The 18788-nt window shown below is 35.3% G+C and overlaps 4 protein-coding genes and 1 pseudogene across 4 annotated transcripts; all 5 read right to left on the bottom strand.

Annotated features, from left to right (window-relative positions):
* Window positions 1-395: 395 nt before the first annotated feature.
* On the bottom strand, window positions 396-1769 carry LOC141722960 (berberine bridge enzyme-like 26; annotated as a pseudogene).
* A 1200-nt stretch (window positions 1770-2969) lies between these two features.
* LOC141673421 (monolignol oxidoreductase AtBBE-like 13) lies at window positions 2970-4742 on the bottom strand. The gene has a single exon (XM_074480169.1). The coding sequence runs from the start codon at window positions 4721-4723 to the stop codon at window positions 3086-3088; it is 1638 nt and encodes a 545-aa protein (XP_074336270.1). The 5' UTR covers window positions 4724-4742; the 3' UTR covers window positions 2970-3085.
* A 917-nt stretch (window positions 4743-5659) lies between these two features.
* LOC141713405 (berberine bridge enzyme-like 26) lies at window positions 5660-9230 on the bottom strand. Its single transcript, XM_074516806.1, has 2 exons — window positions 8319-9230; window positions 5660-7929 (listed from the first exon to the last, which is right to left on the bottom strand). The coding sequence occupies exons 1-2, from the start codon at window positions 9228-9230 to the stop codon at window positions 7828-7830; spliced, it is 1014 nt and encodes a 337-aa protein (XP_074372907.1). The 3' UTR covers window positions 5660-7827.
* Window positions 9231-10394: 1164 nt separating this feature from the next.
* Window positions 10395-12167, bottom strand: LOC141673414 (monolignol oxidoreductase AtBBE-like 13). Its single transcript, XM_074480162.1, has one exon. The coding sequence runs from the start codon at window positions 12146-12148 to the stop codon at window positions 10511-10513; it is 1638 nt and encodes a 545-aa protein (XP_074336263.1). The 5' UTR covers window positions 12149-12167; the 3' UTR covers window positions 10395-10510.
* Window positions 12168-14646: 2479 nt separating this feature from the next.
* LOC141673410 (berberine bridge enzyme-like 21) lies at window positions 14647-17401 on the bottom strand. Its single transcript, XM_074480155.1, has 2 exons — window positions 15744-17401; window positions 14647-15354 (listed from the first exon to the last, which is right to left on the bottom strand). Exons 1-2 carry the CDS (start codon window positions 17394-17396, stop codon window positions 15253-15255), a joined length of 1755 nt encoding a protein of 584 aa, XP_074336256.1. The 5' UTR covers window positions 17397-17401; the 3' UTR covers window positions 14647-15252.
* Window positions 17402-18788: the final 1387 nt, after the last annotated feature.

Here is an 18788-nt window from a genome sequence, read left to right as displayed (position 1 = left end):
AGTTGATGGAACAGTATAACTGTATAACTTTATGAAAACGAAAAATTATAAACCAGCGAATTATTAAGACTAATATTATATAAAAAAAAAAAAAATCTTGTCGGAGTATCCTTTGCATCACTGCTGACAAGTCCTAGACTATCAGGTTATGACTTGGTAAAAAAATTAGACCATTTCATTACTTTAAAACACCACGTTTAGCTTCTGTTAGCTTCATCGGCCATTTATATCAGTGGCTTGTTCTGAATGGATGTTTCGTGAACTCTTCACCATATTGTTCAAATTGTAATTCCGGCTGCATGACCTTGGCTAACTTGAAGTTTTAAAGATATTAAATTCACCCTCTTTCCACTCTTTGTTGGAAAAACATCATCAAAAATTTCATAATTCTCGGTGCATAAAGTAAGAAATATATCACTGGAAGCAACAATGAACATAACTTAAACACGACATAAAGAAATTTCATTCTTCAAAAATTTAAACAAAACATTATAGCATGTAAATTCCTCAACCATCCAAACAATGCAAGTGTAACCTGACTGTGGATGTTCCATCTCTTAATTTTTTACGATATTCTTGGGATGCTTTGTTCATGGTAGAAAAAGTTGTCTGGGTCAACCATACTCTTCACGCTTGCTAATCTTTTGAAGTTGTTCTTGAAATATTTAATACCCCATGAACTTGCCTCTACAAAACTTGTCGAATTATCTTTGTTCATTCCCAAGTCAAGATCTCTGTAATTGACATATGCAGCTCTCGGATTTCTTGAAACATATTTTTCCATGTAGCTGTAAAGATTGCGAATCCAATCAATGTGTTTCGCTTGCTTCCACATCCTTATCGACAGTGATCCATGCTGTTGCGTACTGAATCATAAACCTGTTGCCCTTCCTATGAGGAAAAGGAATCTCGGATTCTGAGATTTTACTCATCTTTCCACCATATGGAGTCCATAAGATGGAAGAAATATCCTCCTGAAGTAATCTTTTTAATAGCCCTTCAAGTCCTGCTTTTGGGATTGGTTTTTGCACATAATCAGACTTTGCTTTGAAAGAGAACCTGGTTGGAGATCTACGTTCAATCAGAGCTTCTAAACTTGTATCGTATCCCGCTGCTGCAGAAATGAAAAGAGCGGATTCGAGCCAGCTCATCTCGGTACAGTTCTCTTGCTGTAATCCTAATTCTGGAAAGCTCTTCTTCATGATTTTCAGTAGTCTCTCTGTTCGGCCAAGAAACAATGCATTATAAGATGTCTGCACGGTTCTTTCTCCTCCTATAGCTGCATCAACAACTCGAAAAAGGACTCTCATGAAGAGATCTTCATGAACTTTATGTGCAATTTGCTGATATTTATACAGTAGCTTTGTTGTGTCATTGTCCATGGTCTTGGCAAAGTTGAATACTGTAACAGTTGATGGAACAAAAACTAACTTTATCTTCCACGAAATGATGATTCCAAAACTCCCGCCTGCACCTCCTCTAATGGCCCAAAATAGATCTTCGCCCATGGATTTTCGATCAAGAATTGTTCCATTCGCGTTAACCAGCTGAGCGTCAACAACATTGTCTGCTGCAAGGCCATATTTCCTCATCAGAGGACCATAACCGCCTCCTGTGATGTGCCCTCCAATGCCTACTCTCGGGCATAGGCCAGCTGGAAAGCCATGGATATTACTCTTCTCCGCTATTTTATAAAAGAGTTGACCGATGGTTGCACCTGCTTCAACCCAAGCAGAGTTATCACTGATATCGACGACTATGGATTTAAATTTTGTTAGATCAAGTACAATAAATGGTTGCTTCATATCTGATGTATACGATAATCCTTCATAATCATGGCCACCACTACGTACTCGTAGCTGGATTCTGAGTTGTTTTGAGCAAATAACAGCAGCTTGGATATGCGATATGTTAAATGGCACGAAAATAAGCTAAGGTTTTGGAAAAGATGGTACTGTAAACCTGAGATTTTGTGCAGTAGCTGCAAGAATCGATATAAAGGAAGAGTTGTCAGGGGTGTAGAATGTTGTGGAGAATGTAATGGAGATTTCTGAATTCACAGATAAACACTGATGAAAACTATCTTGAATTGGGGCAAAAGCCCCTCAAGTTGTAAACAGAAGTGCCAATATTGAAAAGGTGAAAGAGATTGATATTGGTAGCTCCATATCTTCAGTTTGTTTTTTGTGTTTTAATGTCTCATGGCAAGTGTTCAATATATAAGGTCTTGGGGAATCTTGATTATATTCTGTTAATTTGTGAACATATGCAAACTGGAATATAGAAATTTTAGATGTTTAGTGGGAGGAATGTAACACATAACTAATTTTTTCGTGTTAAAATTTTTCTTATTGCAAAATGGGATGGTTGACTTACAAAACTATAAACTACAATAAATCACATATTAAATCTCGACTACAACAGAGAGCTTCTTCTAAATGTTGTCATACTCCAGTCACCAAGAGACTTGTAATTTTATAAGCTTAAAATGCATATTTTCAAAGCCATCCTAGCTCTTATCCTGTGCCTATTAAAGAATATTTTGTGCAGTTATGCTAACTGGTTGCAAATGCTCTGAACTTTTTGTTGGCGAAACACTGATTCATTAGGTTGAGTTTCGTCTTCATTTAGTATTTGAATAATTTTTCTCCTGTCTTGTGTTGAGCCTGAAGCTGCTTGCTACTTCTGGTTTAACAGCATTACACACTCCTTCTGAAGTTTGCTTTAATCGACAAGCAGCATTTATATTTAGATAGATGTTGTTGATGATTATAGCCACAAAAATTGAAGTCGTAAAAATTAAAGAAGTTAATTATTTATTTACAAGTTAGAGAGAACATAAATTTGAAAAACCAAGCCATAGATGTAATATGCAATAGGATGGAGTATTAATCTTAGATGTATAAATTGAATCTTTGAAACATAAAGCTCGTTCATCTCTTTACTCAAGCCATAGATGTAATCTGATATATAGTATAATTTCTGATATCTGTTTATAGAAATATAAAGCACACTTGGGATGGAACACAGTAATTTAAATTATATAATTAGACTATGTTTATTGTGCACTAATCCAAGCAAGCTACTATTTATTTCCCCATTTGTAGGTTGGTCTTGGAAGTGTAGGGATGCTCTGTTCAAAGTTGAAAAAGTTGTCTGGATCAACCTTGGTCTTTATCTGTACCAGCCTGTTGAAATTGTTCTTATAATACCTGTAACCCCATGCGCTTGCCTGAACAAAACTTGGACTTCTATTCTTATTCATTCCTAAATCAAGATCTCTGTAATTCACGTATGCACCTCTTGGAAACATGGGAGCATAAGCTGCCATGTAGTTATAAAGCTTTCGAATCCAGTCAACGTGCTTCGGTTCTGTATCTTTAGTTGCCTCAGTCCAGAGAGTGAGGTACTGGATTTTATATAATGTTCCTTTTCTATGAGGAAAAGGTGTTTCGGATTCTGAGATCCTATTCATCATTCCTCCATATGGATTCAGTATCATTATAGGGGAATCTTCTTCCAGTAGCCTGGTCCACAGTCCTTCAAGGCCCGTCTCTGGTATAGGCTGAGTCATGAAATCGGATTTGGCCTTAAAATAATTCTTGAAAGTCGGCTTGCCTTTTAGAAGTACTTCAGGTGGTGTGTTTGCCGGATATTGAGCAATGTAAAGCACTGATTGAAGCCAACTCATTTCGTTGCAGTCACTTCTTTTCACCCCAAGTTCAGGGAAACTTTTCATCAAAACTTCAAGTAATTGATCAGCTGTACCAAGAAAAAGTGCACTATAACCTGTTGTTATTGTTCTTTGTCCTTTTTTTGCCGAGTCAGTTGGTTGTATAATGACTCTAAGGAAGAGCCTTTCATCAAGCTTATCTGCAACTTGTTGCCATTTATAGAGAAGTTTTGTTGCACCTTGATCTAAGGTTCTCGGAACATAAAAACCTGTAACAATTGATGGCACTGGGACAAGCTTTATTTTCCAGGAAACAATGACTCCAAAACTTCCGCCTCCACCTCCTCTGATGGCCCAAAAAAGATCTTCTCCCATTGCTTGTCGATCCATAAGTTTTCCATTGGCATCTATTATTTGAGCATCAACTACATTGTCAACTCCAAGTCCATATTTTCTCATCATAGTACCATATGCACCTCCTGTAATGTGCCCTCCAATGCCTAAACTTGTGCAAAGACCAGCTGCAAACCCATGAACTTTGCTCTTCTCAGCAATTCTGTAATATACTTCACCAACTGTAACGCCTGCTTGAACCCATGCAGTGTTATCTTGTATATTAACATGAATTGATCGTAGTTTGGAGAGGTCAAGAATGAGAAAAAGTGAGCCCATTTCTGATACGTATGACACACCTTCATAATCATGGCCTCCACTACGGACTCTGAGCTGAATACCAAGCTGTTTTGAGCAAATGACAGCAGCTTGTATGTGGGATTCTTGGGAAGGAGTGAAAATAAGCAACGGCTTGGGAATGTTAGGTCCTAAAAGCCTAAGATTCTGTGCTGTAGATTCAAGGACAGAAGTGAAAGAAGTAATATTTCGGGTGTATAAGCTGGTAGAAAATGGAATTGAATTTCCAGAATTGAAAGACAGACATCTGTAGAAAGCATCTTCAATGGGAAATGATGCAACCCTTGAAGCAAAACACAATAGGATTATGAAACTGATCAAATAGCTTGCAAGGTTATTGAAGGATATTGATAATGCCATATCTGTGGTTGATGTGTTTGGCTTGTGATCACAGGTCTTATTTATAGACTTGTAAATTCAGGAAAATGACACAATATGAGGTAATGGAAACGTATATAGTTACAGCGTTATGATCTTAAAATGCTGTGGTTTATGGTGCAAAGTGCAATGCATGTTTCACACTGAAAATATATTTACTGTTTTGTATACATAATATGTAACATAAAACTACAATTACATAAGATATCTAAAGATTATGGAGTCGCGAGGTTTTTTTACCGAGTCAATATATTTTCATTGTCTGTTTATGGTTGGGGATCAGTTGATTGAAATTATGTACATATCTGCTAAAGCTTGCAGAGTGGCAGTTATACAAATTAGAAGTTGACAGAGTTCAGTTCTAGCTAGCTAGTTAGCTACTAAAAGCTTTGTACAAATATTAGATCATCTGCTTAAGCTTTCAGTTAAGCAAAAGTAAATGTTAGATTGTTAGTACAGTAGGTTGCTTGACAGCTTAGTTCTATATATTTAACGCGCTTCTTATAAATAACCTGTACTAAGACCAGCTCTAGATTATTGATGGATCCATTTCATACTTCTGGGCTACCTTTTTCCTCCTCGCAATAATTTAATAATAGGTATGACAAACTAATAAACTATATATATTCATTTGTTATTTTCACAAAGATATCATCTTTTTCTTTTTGCTGTATGTAGTGGGAGTAATACGTTTTCGGCAGTAGGTAGCTAGGAGTGTAATATGAAAACAAGTCGTCGCATACTAATTACACCAACAAACAAATTACAGAGCTGTTATTTACAAAATTCAGAAAGAGAAAAAATGAAGTTGCTGGAGATCAGAATTTACTTCTATTGTTACAATTTGTGGGGAACGGCAGCTGAGGGACCGTGATAAATGATGAATGAGATTAAATTTATAGTGAAATGTCTTATTGAAATGAAAGTGTATGATTAGCTTTTGACAGTGCACTGGTATCCCACCACTACTTCCCTAAATCATTTTGGTAATTCAACTGCATTTTCTAGATCATCTATGTGTGTTGCATTACATGCACCTTCTTGGAACATAGAATTCATATGATCCTGGACATTGAATTCAAATTTCATAACTGAGGAAAAATATCAACTTCAGAAAAACCAATGTATAGTTCAAAACAAGTTTATGTTTGCAGGCGAGGAAGTAAGAATATGAACATTTCTTGGGATAATCTCATATGAAACTTTCCTTGTGTTTATGAATACGAGGCAGCTGCTCCCCTGATTATAACAAGAATGCAAAGAGAAATACCAAAATTCTCGAACTATAATCCAGCACAGGTACCACGTCTAATTGGTAAAATTGATAATTCTGCAGAAGCAGGGGTTCAATAGAATTAAATAAAAGATCAGAATGAATGAAAATATGATCCCGCGTTTTGGCTATAGTAAATATCAGAGTGCTTAATGTTGTCACCCTATGAGCTTGTTCTACATATACATGCTCAATACTCTATAGCCATTAAGTGTGCGATACTATTAGATCTTGAGTTAGTGCAGAATGTTTGCCACATTTATCAGTACCTCCAGTAAGTGACAATGTTATTGATGCATGTGCATTAGTCTGGGTGTTGATGCTCAGCAATTGCCAAATTATAACCACTAGAACATATTTCCTTGGTTTAGTGTCAACACTAATATACATGTCTTCTCTGAAAGCAACTAGTTGAATCACAAAATCAAGTTATGAGCTAGAGTTTGCTCAGGAAGTGGTCGAATCCAAAAATAACTTCCATAAAATCTTTAAGACGGTAGAAGCTGCGAAAACCACACGGAACTTACAATGGATTATAGATGTAACTAATATTTACATGTACTTGGCAAAGTTAATTAACTTGCGATGTATACATATGTTCCTTAGTCACCAAGAACAACACTTTCTTTTTACAACAAGATACCCCCTCTTTTCTCAGTAAAAAACAAAATAATAAATTTTTCTAGTTCTACAGTCCTCTGGCATGAATGGTATTTAAGTATGTTCGTATATTTATTAAAAAAAAAAACTGATCACTGGTCTAGCAATATTGAAAAATTCTGATCACTGGTCTAGCAATATTGAAAAGATTGTACTTATGATGAACAATTTCTGTCTACCGATATCTTAAACATACCGAACAATGACTAGATGCATGCCGCTGGGCAAGAAGTCTGAAACAGATTTTCCATGACATGCATCAATAGATAGAAAGGCTTTAATGCATCAATAGTATAATGTGTTTGTTTCATTTTGTGTGTGTGTGTGTGTGTGTGATTAGATTCAGATTTAGGCTAACTTAGTCTATTAAGTAGAAACTAGAAAACAAGGAAGAATTGATAGTTTACGGTCATTCCATAAACTAAAACTGAAAAGAACAGTTGCCGACCTCATTTTTTGTCGTATACTTATATTGGCTACAGCGTATGTTCAACTCCCCTGCTACATTCACTTGTCCGATGCAGGCGTTCTAGATTATACAATTTGCGAAGTAACGTTTAAGACCTCTTCAATTGTCTTCTCTCTCATATGAAAAGGGATTAGAATAGATAAGATAACTCCCTAATAAACTCAGACTTTGCTGGTGGTCTGAAGACTCTGGATTTGTTTACACAATATTACAAATCCAAACAGATTACAGAGTAGCCTAGCTGGCAAGATATTTTACCTCTTGTTAAACTTTTCTCAGCGTCGCCATATATAAAATTAACACTAAATCTGTCAACTGAGTTTTAAGCTTTGGAATCATCTTCAATTCCATTGATTTGAATTTAGTTGAGACTTTATCCCCTCAAGACATTTGGGATCATCTCGAGGTGTTAGAAGAGTTGGCCACTTTACATCTCAGAATATGTGTTTTCGAGTGCGGGAACAGTTGTCAACTTAATTATACCAAGTCCTGGATTTGACTTTGTTAACCAAATAAAAACAGGTTCCAAATCTTTTGTTCACTTAAAATGCCTAGACATTCATATTTTAACAGGAACCACCATTAAAACCCCAGAACATCTCGTAATAGCATCTGGAGAACTCCATGTTGATTAAGAACAGCTTAATATTTACAACGATCTTCTTGTTACAGAATGATAGGATATTAAACTAGGAAACCCAAAACAAAAGAGAATACAGAGCATAAACAGGACATACCCCATAACTTTCTGAGGGCATAGCCCTTGGATGATGACATATTAGCAACCTACATCAATAAGGGTATGTGCGAGTAAGTAAACCATGACAATTCACATTCTATGAGCAATTCAAGTCTTAAAGACATTTATGACTATAGTAGTATAGTGATTACATATACAGACTAAAATATAGTATCACGTTACAATGTTCATTAGCGCATAATGAACGCTTACTAAGTTGCCCTACAGACATCTCCGGTGTCCTGACTAACGAAGTTCAGTTCACATATGAAAGCTTGTACAATAGTCTGCTAAGAGCATCAATATAGCAATATATTTTTAGGGAAATCACAAAATTATAATTGACACAAACACTAATACGCCATGTTATGTATGTCTACTTTTTTAAACGCCATGTTATGTATGTCTACTTTTTTAAACGCCTTGATTGCATTACCTTAACAGGGATGCTTTGTTCATTCCTAAAGAAATTTTCAGGATCAACGGTAGATTTCACTTTCACCAATCTTTCAAAATTTCCTCCAAAATACTTTTCTCCGTAGACTTGTCCTTCCGTGTAACTATCTTTGGCCTGATCAGAAACACCGATATCAAGGTCCCTATAGTTCAAAAATGCGCCTCTAGGATTACTAGACACATATGGTGTCATGAAGCTATACAAACTTCTAATCTGACCAATGTAGTTTTTATCTGCTTCGGCACAGTTCTCTTGCTGTAATCCTAATTCTGGAAAGCTCTTCTTCATGATTTTCAGTAGTCTCTCTGTTCGGCCAAGAAACAATGCATTATAAGATGTCTGCACGGTTCTTTCTCCTCCTATAGCTGCATCAACAACTCGAAAAAGGACTCTCATGAAGAGATCTTCATGAACTTTATGTGCAATTTGCTGATATTTATACAGTAGCTTTGTTGTGTCATTGTCCATGGTCTTGGCAAAGTTGAATACTGTAACAGTTGATGGAACAAAAACTAACTTTATCTTCCACGAAATGATGATTCCAAAACTCCCGCCTGCACCTCCTCTAATGGCCCAAAATAGATCTTCGCCCATGGATTTTCGATCAAGAATTGTTCCATTCGCGTTAACCAGCTGAGCGTCAACAACATTGTCTGCTGCAAGGCCATATTTCCTCATCAGAGGACCATAACCGCCTCCTGTGATGTGCCCTCCAATGCCTACTCTCGGGCATAGGCCAGCTGGAAAGCCATGGATATTACTCTTCTCCGCTATTTTATAAAAGAGTTGACCGATGGTTGCACCTGCTTCAACCCAAGCAGAGTTATCACTGATATCGACGACTATGGATTTAAATTTTGTTAGATCAAGTACAATAAATGGTTGCTTCATATCTGATGTATACGATAATCCTTCATAATCATGGCCACCACTACGTACTCGTAGCTGGATTCTGAGTTGTTTTGAGCAAATAACAGCAGCTTGGATATGCGATATGTTAAATGGCACGAAAATAAGCTAAGGTTTTGGAAAAGATGGTACTGTAAACCTGAGATTTTGTGCAGTAGCTGCAAGAATCGATATAAAGGAAGAGTTGTCAGGGGTGTAGAATGTTGTGGAGAATGTAATGGAGATTTCTGAATTCACAGATAAACACTGATGAAAACTATCTTGAATTGGGGCAAAAGCCCCTCAAGTTGTAAACAGAAGTGCCAATATTGAAAAGGTGAAAGAGATTGATATTGGTAGCTCCATATCTTCAGTTTGTTTTTTGTGTTTTAATGTCTCATGGCAAGTGTTCAATATATAAGGTCTTGGGGAATCTTGATTATATTCTGTTAATTTGTGAACATATGCAAACTGGAATATAGAAATTTTAGATGTTTAGTGGGAGGAATGTAACACATAACTAATTTTTTCGTGTTAAAATTTTTCTTATTGCAAAATGGGATGGTTGACTTACAAAACTATAAACTACAATAAATCACATATTAAATCTCGACTACAACAGAGAGCTTCTTCTAAATGTTGTCATACTCCAGTCACCAAGAGACTTGTAATTTTATAAGCTTAAAATGCATATTTTCAAAGCCATCCTAGCTCTTATCCTGTGCCTATTAAAGAATATTTTGTGCAGTTATGCTAACTGGTTGCAAATGCTCTGAACTTTTTGTTGGCGAAACACTGATTCATTAGGTTGAGTTTCGTCTTCATTTAGTATTTGAATAATTTTTCTCCTGTCTTGTGTTGAGCCTGAAGCTGCTTGCTACTTCTGGTTTAACAGCATTACACACTCCTTCTGAAGTTTGCTTTAATCGACAAGCAGCATTTATATTTAGATAGATGTTGTTGATGATTATAGCCACAAAAATTGAAGTCGTAAAAATTAAAGAAGTTAATTATTTATTTACAAGTTAGAGAGAACATAAATTTGAAAAACCAAGCCATAGATGTAATATGCAATAGGATGGAGTATTAATCTTAGATGTATAAATTGAATCTTTGAAACATAAAGCTCGTTCATCTCTTTACTCAAGCCATAGATGTAATCTGATATATAGTATAATTTCTGATATCTGTTTATAGAAATATAAAGCACACTTGGGATGGAACACAGTAATTTAAATTATATAATTAGACTATGTTTATTGTGCACTAATCCAAGCAAGCTACTATTTATTTCCCCATTTGTAGGTTGGTCTTGGAAGTGTAGGGATGCTCTGTTCAAAGTTGAAAAAGTTGTCTGGATCAACCTTGGTCTTTATCTGTACCAGCCTGTTGAAATTGTTCTTATAATACCTGTAACCCCATGCGCTTGCCTGAACAAAACTTGGACTTCTATTCTTATTCATTCCTAAATCAAGATCTCTGTAATTCACGTATGCACCTCTTGGAAACATGGGAGCATAAGCTGCCATGTAGTTATAAAGCTTTCGAATCCAGTCAACGTGCTTCGGTTCTGTATCTTTAGTTGCCTCAGTCCAGAGAGTGAGGTACTGGATTTTATATAATGTTCCTTTTCTATGAGGAAAAGGTGTTTCGGATTCTGAGATCCTATTCATCATTCCTCCATATGGATTCAGTATCATTATAGGGGAATCTTCTTCCAGTAGCCTGGTCCACAGTCCTTCAAGGCCCGTCTCTGGTATAGGCTGAGTCATGAAATCGGATTTGGCCTTAAAATAATTCTTGAAAGTCGGCTTGCCTTTTAGAAGTACTTCAGGTGGTGTGTTTGCCGGATATTGAGCAATGTAAAGCACTGATTGAAGCCAACTCATTTCGTTGCAGTCACTTCTTTTCACCCCAAGTTCAGGGAAACTTTTCATCAAAACTTCAAGTAATTGATCAGCTGTACCAAGAAAAAGTGCACTATAACCTGTTGTTATTGTTCTTTGTCCTTTTTTTGCCGAGTCAGTTGGTTGTATAATGACTCTAAGGAAGAGCCTTTCATCAAGCTTATCTGCAACTTGTTGCCATTTATAGAGAAGTTTTGTTGCACCTTGATCTAAGGTTCTCGGAACATAAAAACCTGTAACAATTGATGGCACTGGGACAAGCTTTATTTTCCAGGAAACAATGACTCCAAAACTTCCGCCTCCACCTCCTCTGATGGCCCAAAAAAGATCTTCTCCCATTGCTTGTCGATCCATAAGTTTTCCATTGGCATCTATTATTTGAGCATCAACTACATTGTCAACTCCAAGTCCATATTTTCTCATCATAGTACCATATGCACCTCCTGTAATGTGCCCTCCAATGCCTAAACTTGTGCAAAGACCAGCTGCAAACCCATGAACTTTGCTCTTCTCAGCAATTCTGTAATATACTTCACCAACTGTAACGCCTGCTTGAACCCATGCAGTGTTATCTTGTATATTAACATGAATTGATCGTAGTTTGGAGAGGTCAAGAATGAGAAAAAGTGAGCCCATTTCTGATACGTATGACACACCTTCATAATCATGGCCTCCACTACGGACTCTGAGCTGAATACCAAGCTGTTTTGAGCAAATGACAGCAGCTTGTATGTGGGATTCTTGGGAAGGAGTGAAAATAAGCAACGGCTTGGGAATGTTAGGTCCTAAAAGCCTAAGATTCTGTGCTGTAGATTCAAGGACAGAAGTGAAAGAAGTAATATTTCGGGTGTATAAGCTGGTAGAAAATGGAATTGAATTTCCAGAATTGAAAGACAGACATCTGTAGAAAGCATCTTCAATGGGAAATGATGCAACCCTTGAAGCAAAACACAATAGGATTATGAAACTGATCAAATAGCTTGCAAGGTTATTGAAGGATATTGATAATGCCATATCTGTGGTTGATGTGTTTGGCTTGTGATCACAGGTCTTATTTATAGACTTGTAAATTCAGGAAAATGACACAATATGAGGTAATGGAAACGTATATAGTTACAGCGTTATGATCTTAAAATGCTGTGGTTTATGGTGCAAAGTGCAATGCATGTTTCACACTGAAAATATATTTACTGTTTTGTATACATAATATGTAACATAAAACTACAATTACATAAGATATCTAAAGATTATGGAGTCGCGAGGTTTTTTTACCGAGTCAATATATTTTCATTGTCTGTTTATGGTTGGGGATCAGTTGATTGAAATTATGTACATATCTGCTAAAGCTTGCAGAGTGGCAGTTATACAAATTAGAAGTTGACAGAGTTCAGTTCTAGCTAGCTAGTTAGCTACTAAAAGCTTTGTACAAATATTAGATCATCTGCTTAAGCTTTCAGTTAAGCAAAAGTAAATGTTAGATTGTTAGTACAGTAGGTTGCTTGACAGCTTAGTTCTATATATTTAACGCGCTTCTTATAAATAACCTGTACTAAGACCAGCTCTAGATTATTGATGGATCCATTTCATACTTCTGGGCTACCTTTTTCCTCCTCGCAATAATTTAATAATAGGTATGACAAACTAATAAACTATATATATTCATTTGTTATTTTCACAAAGATATCATCTTTTTCTTTTTGCTGTATGTAGTGGGAGTAATACGTTTTCGGCAGTAGGTAGCTAGGAGTGTAATATGAAAACAAGTCGTCGCATACTAATTACACCAACAAACAAATTACAGAGCTGTTATTTACAAAATTCAGAAAGAGAAAAAATGAAGTTGCTGGAGATCAGAATTTACTTCTATTGTTACAATTTGTGGGGAACGGCAGCTGAGGGACCGTGATAAATGATGAATGAGATTAAATTTATAGTGAAATGTCTTATTGAAATGAAAGTGTATGATTAGCTTTTGACAGTGCACTGGTATCCCACCACTACTTCCCTAAATCATTTTGGTAATTCAACTGCATTTTCTAGATCATCTATGTGTGTTGCATTACATGCACCTTCTTGGAACATAGAATTCATATGATCCTGGACATTGAATTCAAATTTCATAACTGAGGAAAAATATCAACTTCAGAAAAACCAATGTATAGTTCAAAACAAGTTTATGTTTGCAGGCGAGGAAGTAAGAATATGAACATTTCTTGGGATAATCTCATATGAAACTTTCCTTGTGTTTATGAATACGAGGCAGCTGCTCCCCTGATTATAACAAGAATGCAAAGAGAAATACCAAAATTCTCGAACTATAATCCAGCACAGGTACCACGTCTAATTGGTAAAATTGATAATTCTGCAGAAGCAGGGGTTCAATAGAATTAAATAAAAGATCAGAATGAATGAAAATATGATCCCGCGTTTTGGCTATAGTAAATATCAGAGTGCTTAATGTTGTCACCCTATGAGCTTGTTCTACATATACATGCTCAATACTCTATAGCCATTAAGTGTGCGATACTATTAGATCTTGAGTTAGTGCAGAATGTTTGCCACATTTATCAGTACCTCCAGTAAGTGACAATGTTATTGATGCATGTGCATTAGTCTGGGTGTTGATGCTCAGCAATTGCCAAATTATAACCACTAGAACATATTTCCTTGGTTTAGTGTCAACACTAATATACATGTCTTCTCTGAAAGCAACTAGTTGAATCACAAAATCAAGTTATGAGCTAGAGTTTGCTCAGGAAGTGGTCGAATCCAAAAATAACTTCCATAAAATCTTTAAGACGGTAGAAGCTGCGAAAACCACACGGAACTTACAATGGATTATAGATGTAACTAATATTTACATGTACTTGGCAAAGTTAATTAACTTGCGATGTATACATATGTTCCTTAGTCACCAAGAACAACACTTTCTTTTTACAACAAGATACCCCCTCTTTTCTCAGTAAAAAACAAAATAATAAATTTTTCTAGTTCTACAGTCCTCTGGCATGAATGGTATTTAAGTATGTTCGTATATTTATTAAAAAAAAAAACTGATCACTGGTCTAGCAATATTGAAAAATTCTGATCACTGGTCTAGCAATATTGAAAAGATTGTACTTATGATGAACAATTTCTGTCTACCGATATCTTAAACATACCGAACAATGACTAGATGCATGCCGCTGGGCAAGAAGTCTGAAACAGATTTTCCATGACATGCATCAATAGATAGAAAGGCTTTAATGCATCAATAGTATAATGTGTTTGTTTCATTTTGTGTGTGTGTGTGTGTGTGTGATTAGATTCAGATTTAGGCTAACTTAGTCTATTAAGTAGAAACTAGAAAACAAGGAAGAATTGATAGTTTACGGTCATTCCATAAACTAAAACTGAAAAGAACAGTTGCCGACCTCATTTTTTGTCGTATACTTATATTGGCTACAGCGTATGTTCAACTCCCCTGCTACATTCACTTGTCCGATGCAGGCGTTCTAGATTATACAATTTGCGAAGTAACGTTTAAGACCTCTTCAATTGTCTTCTCTCTCATATGAAAAGGGATTAGAATAGATAAGATAACTCCCTAATAAACTCAGACTTTGCTGGTGGTCTGAAGACTCTGGATTTGTTTACACAATATTACAAATCCAAACAGATTACAGAGTAGCCTAGCTGGCAAGATATTTTACCTCTTGTTAAACTTTTCTCAGCGTCGCCATATATAAAATTAACACTAAATCTGTCAACTGAGTTTTAAGCTTTGGAATCATCTTCAATTCCATTGATTTGAATTTAGTTGAGACTTTATCCCCTCAAGACATTTGGGATCATCTCGAGGTGTTAGAAGAGTTGGCCACTTTACATCTCAGAATATGTGTTTTCGAGTGCGGGAACAGTTGTCAACTTAATTATACCAAGTCCTGGATTTGACTTTGTTAACCAAATAAAAACAGGTTCCAAATCTTTTGTTCACTTAAAATGCCTAGACATTCATATTTTAACAGGAACCACCATTAAAACCCCAGAACATCTCGTAATAGCATCTGGAGAACTCCATGTTGATTAAGAACAGCTTAATATTTACAACGATCTTCTTGTTACAGAATGATAGGATATTAAACTAGGAAACCCAAAACAAAAGAGAATACAGAGCATAAACAGGACATACCCCATAACTTTCTGAGGGCATAGCCCTTGGATGATGACATATTAGCAACCTACATCAATAAGGGTATGTGCGAGTAAGTAAACCATGACAATTCACATTCTATGAGCAATTCAAGTCTTAAAGACATTTATGACTATAGTAGTATAGTGATTACATATACAGACTAAAATATAGTATCACGTTACAATGTTCATTAGCGCATAATGAACGCTTACTAAGTTGCCCTACAGACATCTCCGGTGTCCTGACTAACGAAGTTCAGTTCACATATGAAAGCTTGTACAATAGTCTGCTAAGAGCATCAATATAGCAATATATTTTTAGGGAAATCACAAAATTATAATTGACACAAACACTAATACGCCATGTTATGTATGTCTACTTTTTTAAACGCCATGTTATGTATGTCTACTTTTTTAAACGCCTTGATTGCATTACCTTAACAGGGATGCTTTGTTCATTCCTAAAGAAATTTTCAGGATCAACGGTAGATTTCACTTTCACCAATCTTTCAAAATTTCCTCCAAAATACTTTTCTCCGTAGACTTGTCCTTCCGTGTAACTATCTTTGGCCTGATCAGAAACACCGATATCAAGGTCCCTATAGTTCAAAAATGCGCCTCTAGGATTACTAGACACATATGGTGTCATGAAGCTATACAAACTTCTAATCTGACCAATGTAGTTTTTATCTGCTTCGGCACCTTCCTCCTGCCAATTTACCGAGTACTGAATCTTGTAAATGTTCCCTGCCCTGTGAGGAAAAGGTGTGGCAGATGAAGAAATTTCACTCATTTTCCCACCATAAGGATTAAAAACAAACCCGACTTTACCCAACTCAACCATCTTTTTCCATATTGATTCTAAACCATCTTTGGGTATCGGAGTTTGAACATAATCTGATTTCCTCTTCAAGAAATTCACTCCATCCGAATTTCTCAGCAACAACGTACTCAGCGATGTCTTATTATCAAAATTAGCCCACCACATCACTGACCGAATCCAACTCATCTCCGAGCAATCAGCTTTCTTCAACCCCATTTCAGGAAATCCTTTATCCAATACTCCCATTAACCTACTAGAATCACCAAGAAACATCCCAATAAATGTTGCTCTAATGGTCTTCTGTCCCTTAACCTTCCCATTCACAGGCTGCAAAAGCATCCTTATAAAAAGATCATCATCCAACTTATCCACCACAAACTGATACCTATGAACAATATCAGTAGCATTCTCATCCAAACTCCTCATAACCCGAAAAACTGTCGTAACTTTAGGCACTTTGACCAAGTTAATAGTGTAAGACAATATAACACCAAAACTAGCACCTCCACCACCTCTAATAGCCCAAAACAAATCCTCACCCATTGATTTCCTATCCAAAATTCTACCATTAACATCAACAATCCTAGCATCAATCACATTATCAACCGAAAGCCCGAATTTACGTAACATATTACCATACCCTCCACCACTTAAATGACCACCAACTCCCACAGTTGGACAAACACCAGCAGGAAATCCATGCACATCACTTTTTTCCCATATCCTATAATAAAGTTCACCAAGTGTAGCACCAGCTTCCACAACTGCAGTTTCTGTGTCGATATTCACATCGATATTTCGAATATTAAACATATCAAGAACAATAAATGTAGTATCAGAAACATAAGAAATGCCATCATAATCATGGCCACCACTCCTGATTTTCAACTGAATTCCCATGATTTTTGCACAGATGACAGTGTTTTGGACATGGGATTCTTTAGTAGCAGTGACAATGATTGCTGGTTTTGGTGTTTCCGAAGTATTAAATCTTTTGTTCTTGATGTAAGCTTGTAAGACAGAGTTAAATGATGAATTTTGAGGTGAGTAAACAATGGAAGACACACTAGGTTTATCATCTGGGGTTGAATTTTTTTCTAGACATTGAACAAAAGTTGTGTAATCTGAATCATCTGCTGCCATTGAGAGGGAATTGAGTGAAAAAAGAAGCAATAATTGGAGAAACATTGAGAGAAGAACATGAGTTGTCATATTGGCTGTGTTTTGTTTTGTCTTTGAGCTTTGTAGTAATAATAATACACACATGTCCGAGGATGGTATATATGGTCACGATTGTGTGACTTTTTAGATGGAAACTTTCAACTTTCTTAATACACATCACACTTAATTGGTTTGAAATCTCAACACATAATTAACGCAAGATTTGAAGACACACACAAAAAAATCTTTAACCTTCTCGGAAGTTTAACTATATACTCCGCCCAAACAAAATTTTGAAGGCCTACTTTCTAGTAAATAAATTCTATGGAAATATAATAGACTAATAATAGTCACATCAAGCAATAAAATTCCTTAGATCTAACTAGGGAAATTAAACCAAACTGGTACTAAAAAAATTCAATAATAAAAGCATCTTCAATGAGGTTAATTATAATGGTAGGCTAAATTGGACCCATAAGATATTATGTAAAATTTATTAAACATGTAAAATAATTTGCTTCGATGATATTGACTGTATTGGTTGGTTATAATTTAAAAATATTATGTTATTAATATTTTAAATTGTTATAAATAAAATATATCACTTTAATATGATAACAAATGATGTGTAATATTCTTACAGATTTTTTATTAGAGGCTGTAGTGAATCGACAAATATAGAGTGTAACTTTTTGAAAAAATTGACTATATTTTTTATTTTTGGTATGTCATGTGTAATCTTCTTACGGATTTTTTATAAGCTGTAGGGGATCGACAAATATAGTGTGACTTTAGAAAAAATTGACTATATTTTTTATTGTTGGTATTTCAATTTATTTTTTGGTTTAGGGCTCTTAATGGTTGGAGATGCGCTGACAATGTGTTTGTTGTAGGTACAGTGAGATGTATGTGGGTTAAAAATACGAGAATAATAAAATATATTTTAACTACAGAAAAGTGAAATATATTAACAATGGAAAGTGAATAATTATATAATTAAATATGTACATAAAAGTTTACCACAAATAATGTAATTCGAATATGTACCTCAAATAAATATATTTCTAGAAATATAGAGGAGTAAGAGCATTTTCAACCACTCTCATCTTATATTTGTCTAATGTCATCTATTTTACCTATTCTCTTAATTTTAAGCACTCCAACAGTAGCAGACGTCCAATTTGCTCAAACCCTAGACGTGTATCTATAACTCTTTTTTCATCAACCATAACATTATTTTTTTTATTTTTATGTAATGTTATGTGAAAATAGGTTTATACAACTAATTGATAAGTAGGTGTGTACATGTATATATTATATAATATTATAATATAAAAATTATTTATACATTTTCATCATTATTTTATTATATGTATAGATGTAATATTTATATTTGTATTTAAAACATAATAAATATTATGTAATGTTAAGTATAAAAATGTGATTTTATTGTTAACTAAATTTATAAAAATTCAAATATAAAAGATATGTTTTAGT

This window comes from Apium graveolens, chromosome 1 (assembly GCF_009905375.1).
Source record: "Apium graveolens cultivar Ventura chromosome 1, ASM990537v1, whole genome shotgun sequence".
NCBI lineage: Eukaryota > Viridiplantae > Streptophyta > Magnoliopsida > Apiales > Apiaceae > Apium > Apium graveolens.
Note: the sequence above shows the minus strand (reverse complement) of the source record. Positions and strands in the feature narration are given on the sequence as shown.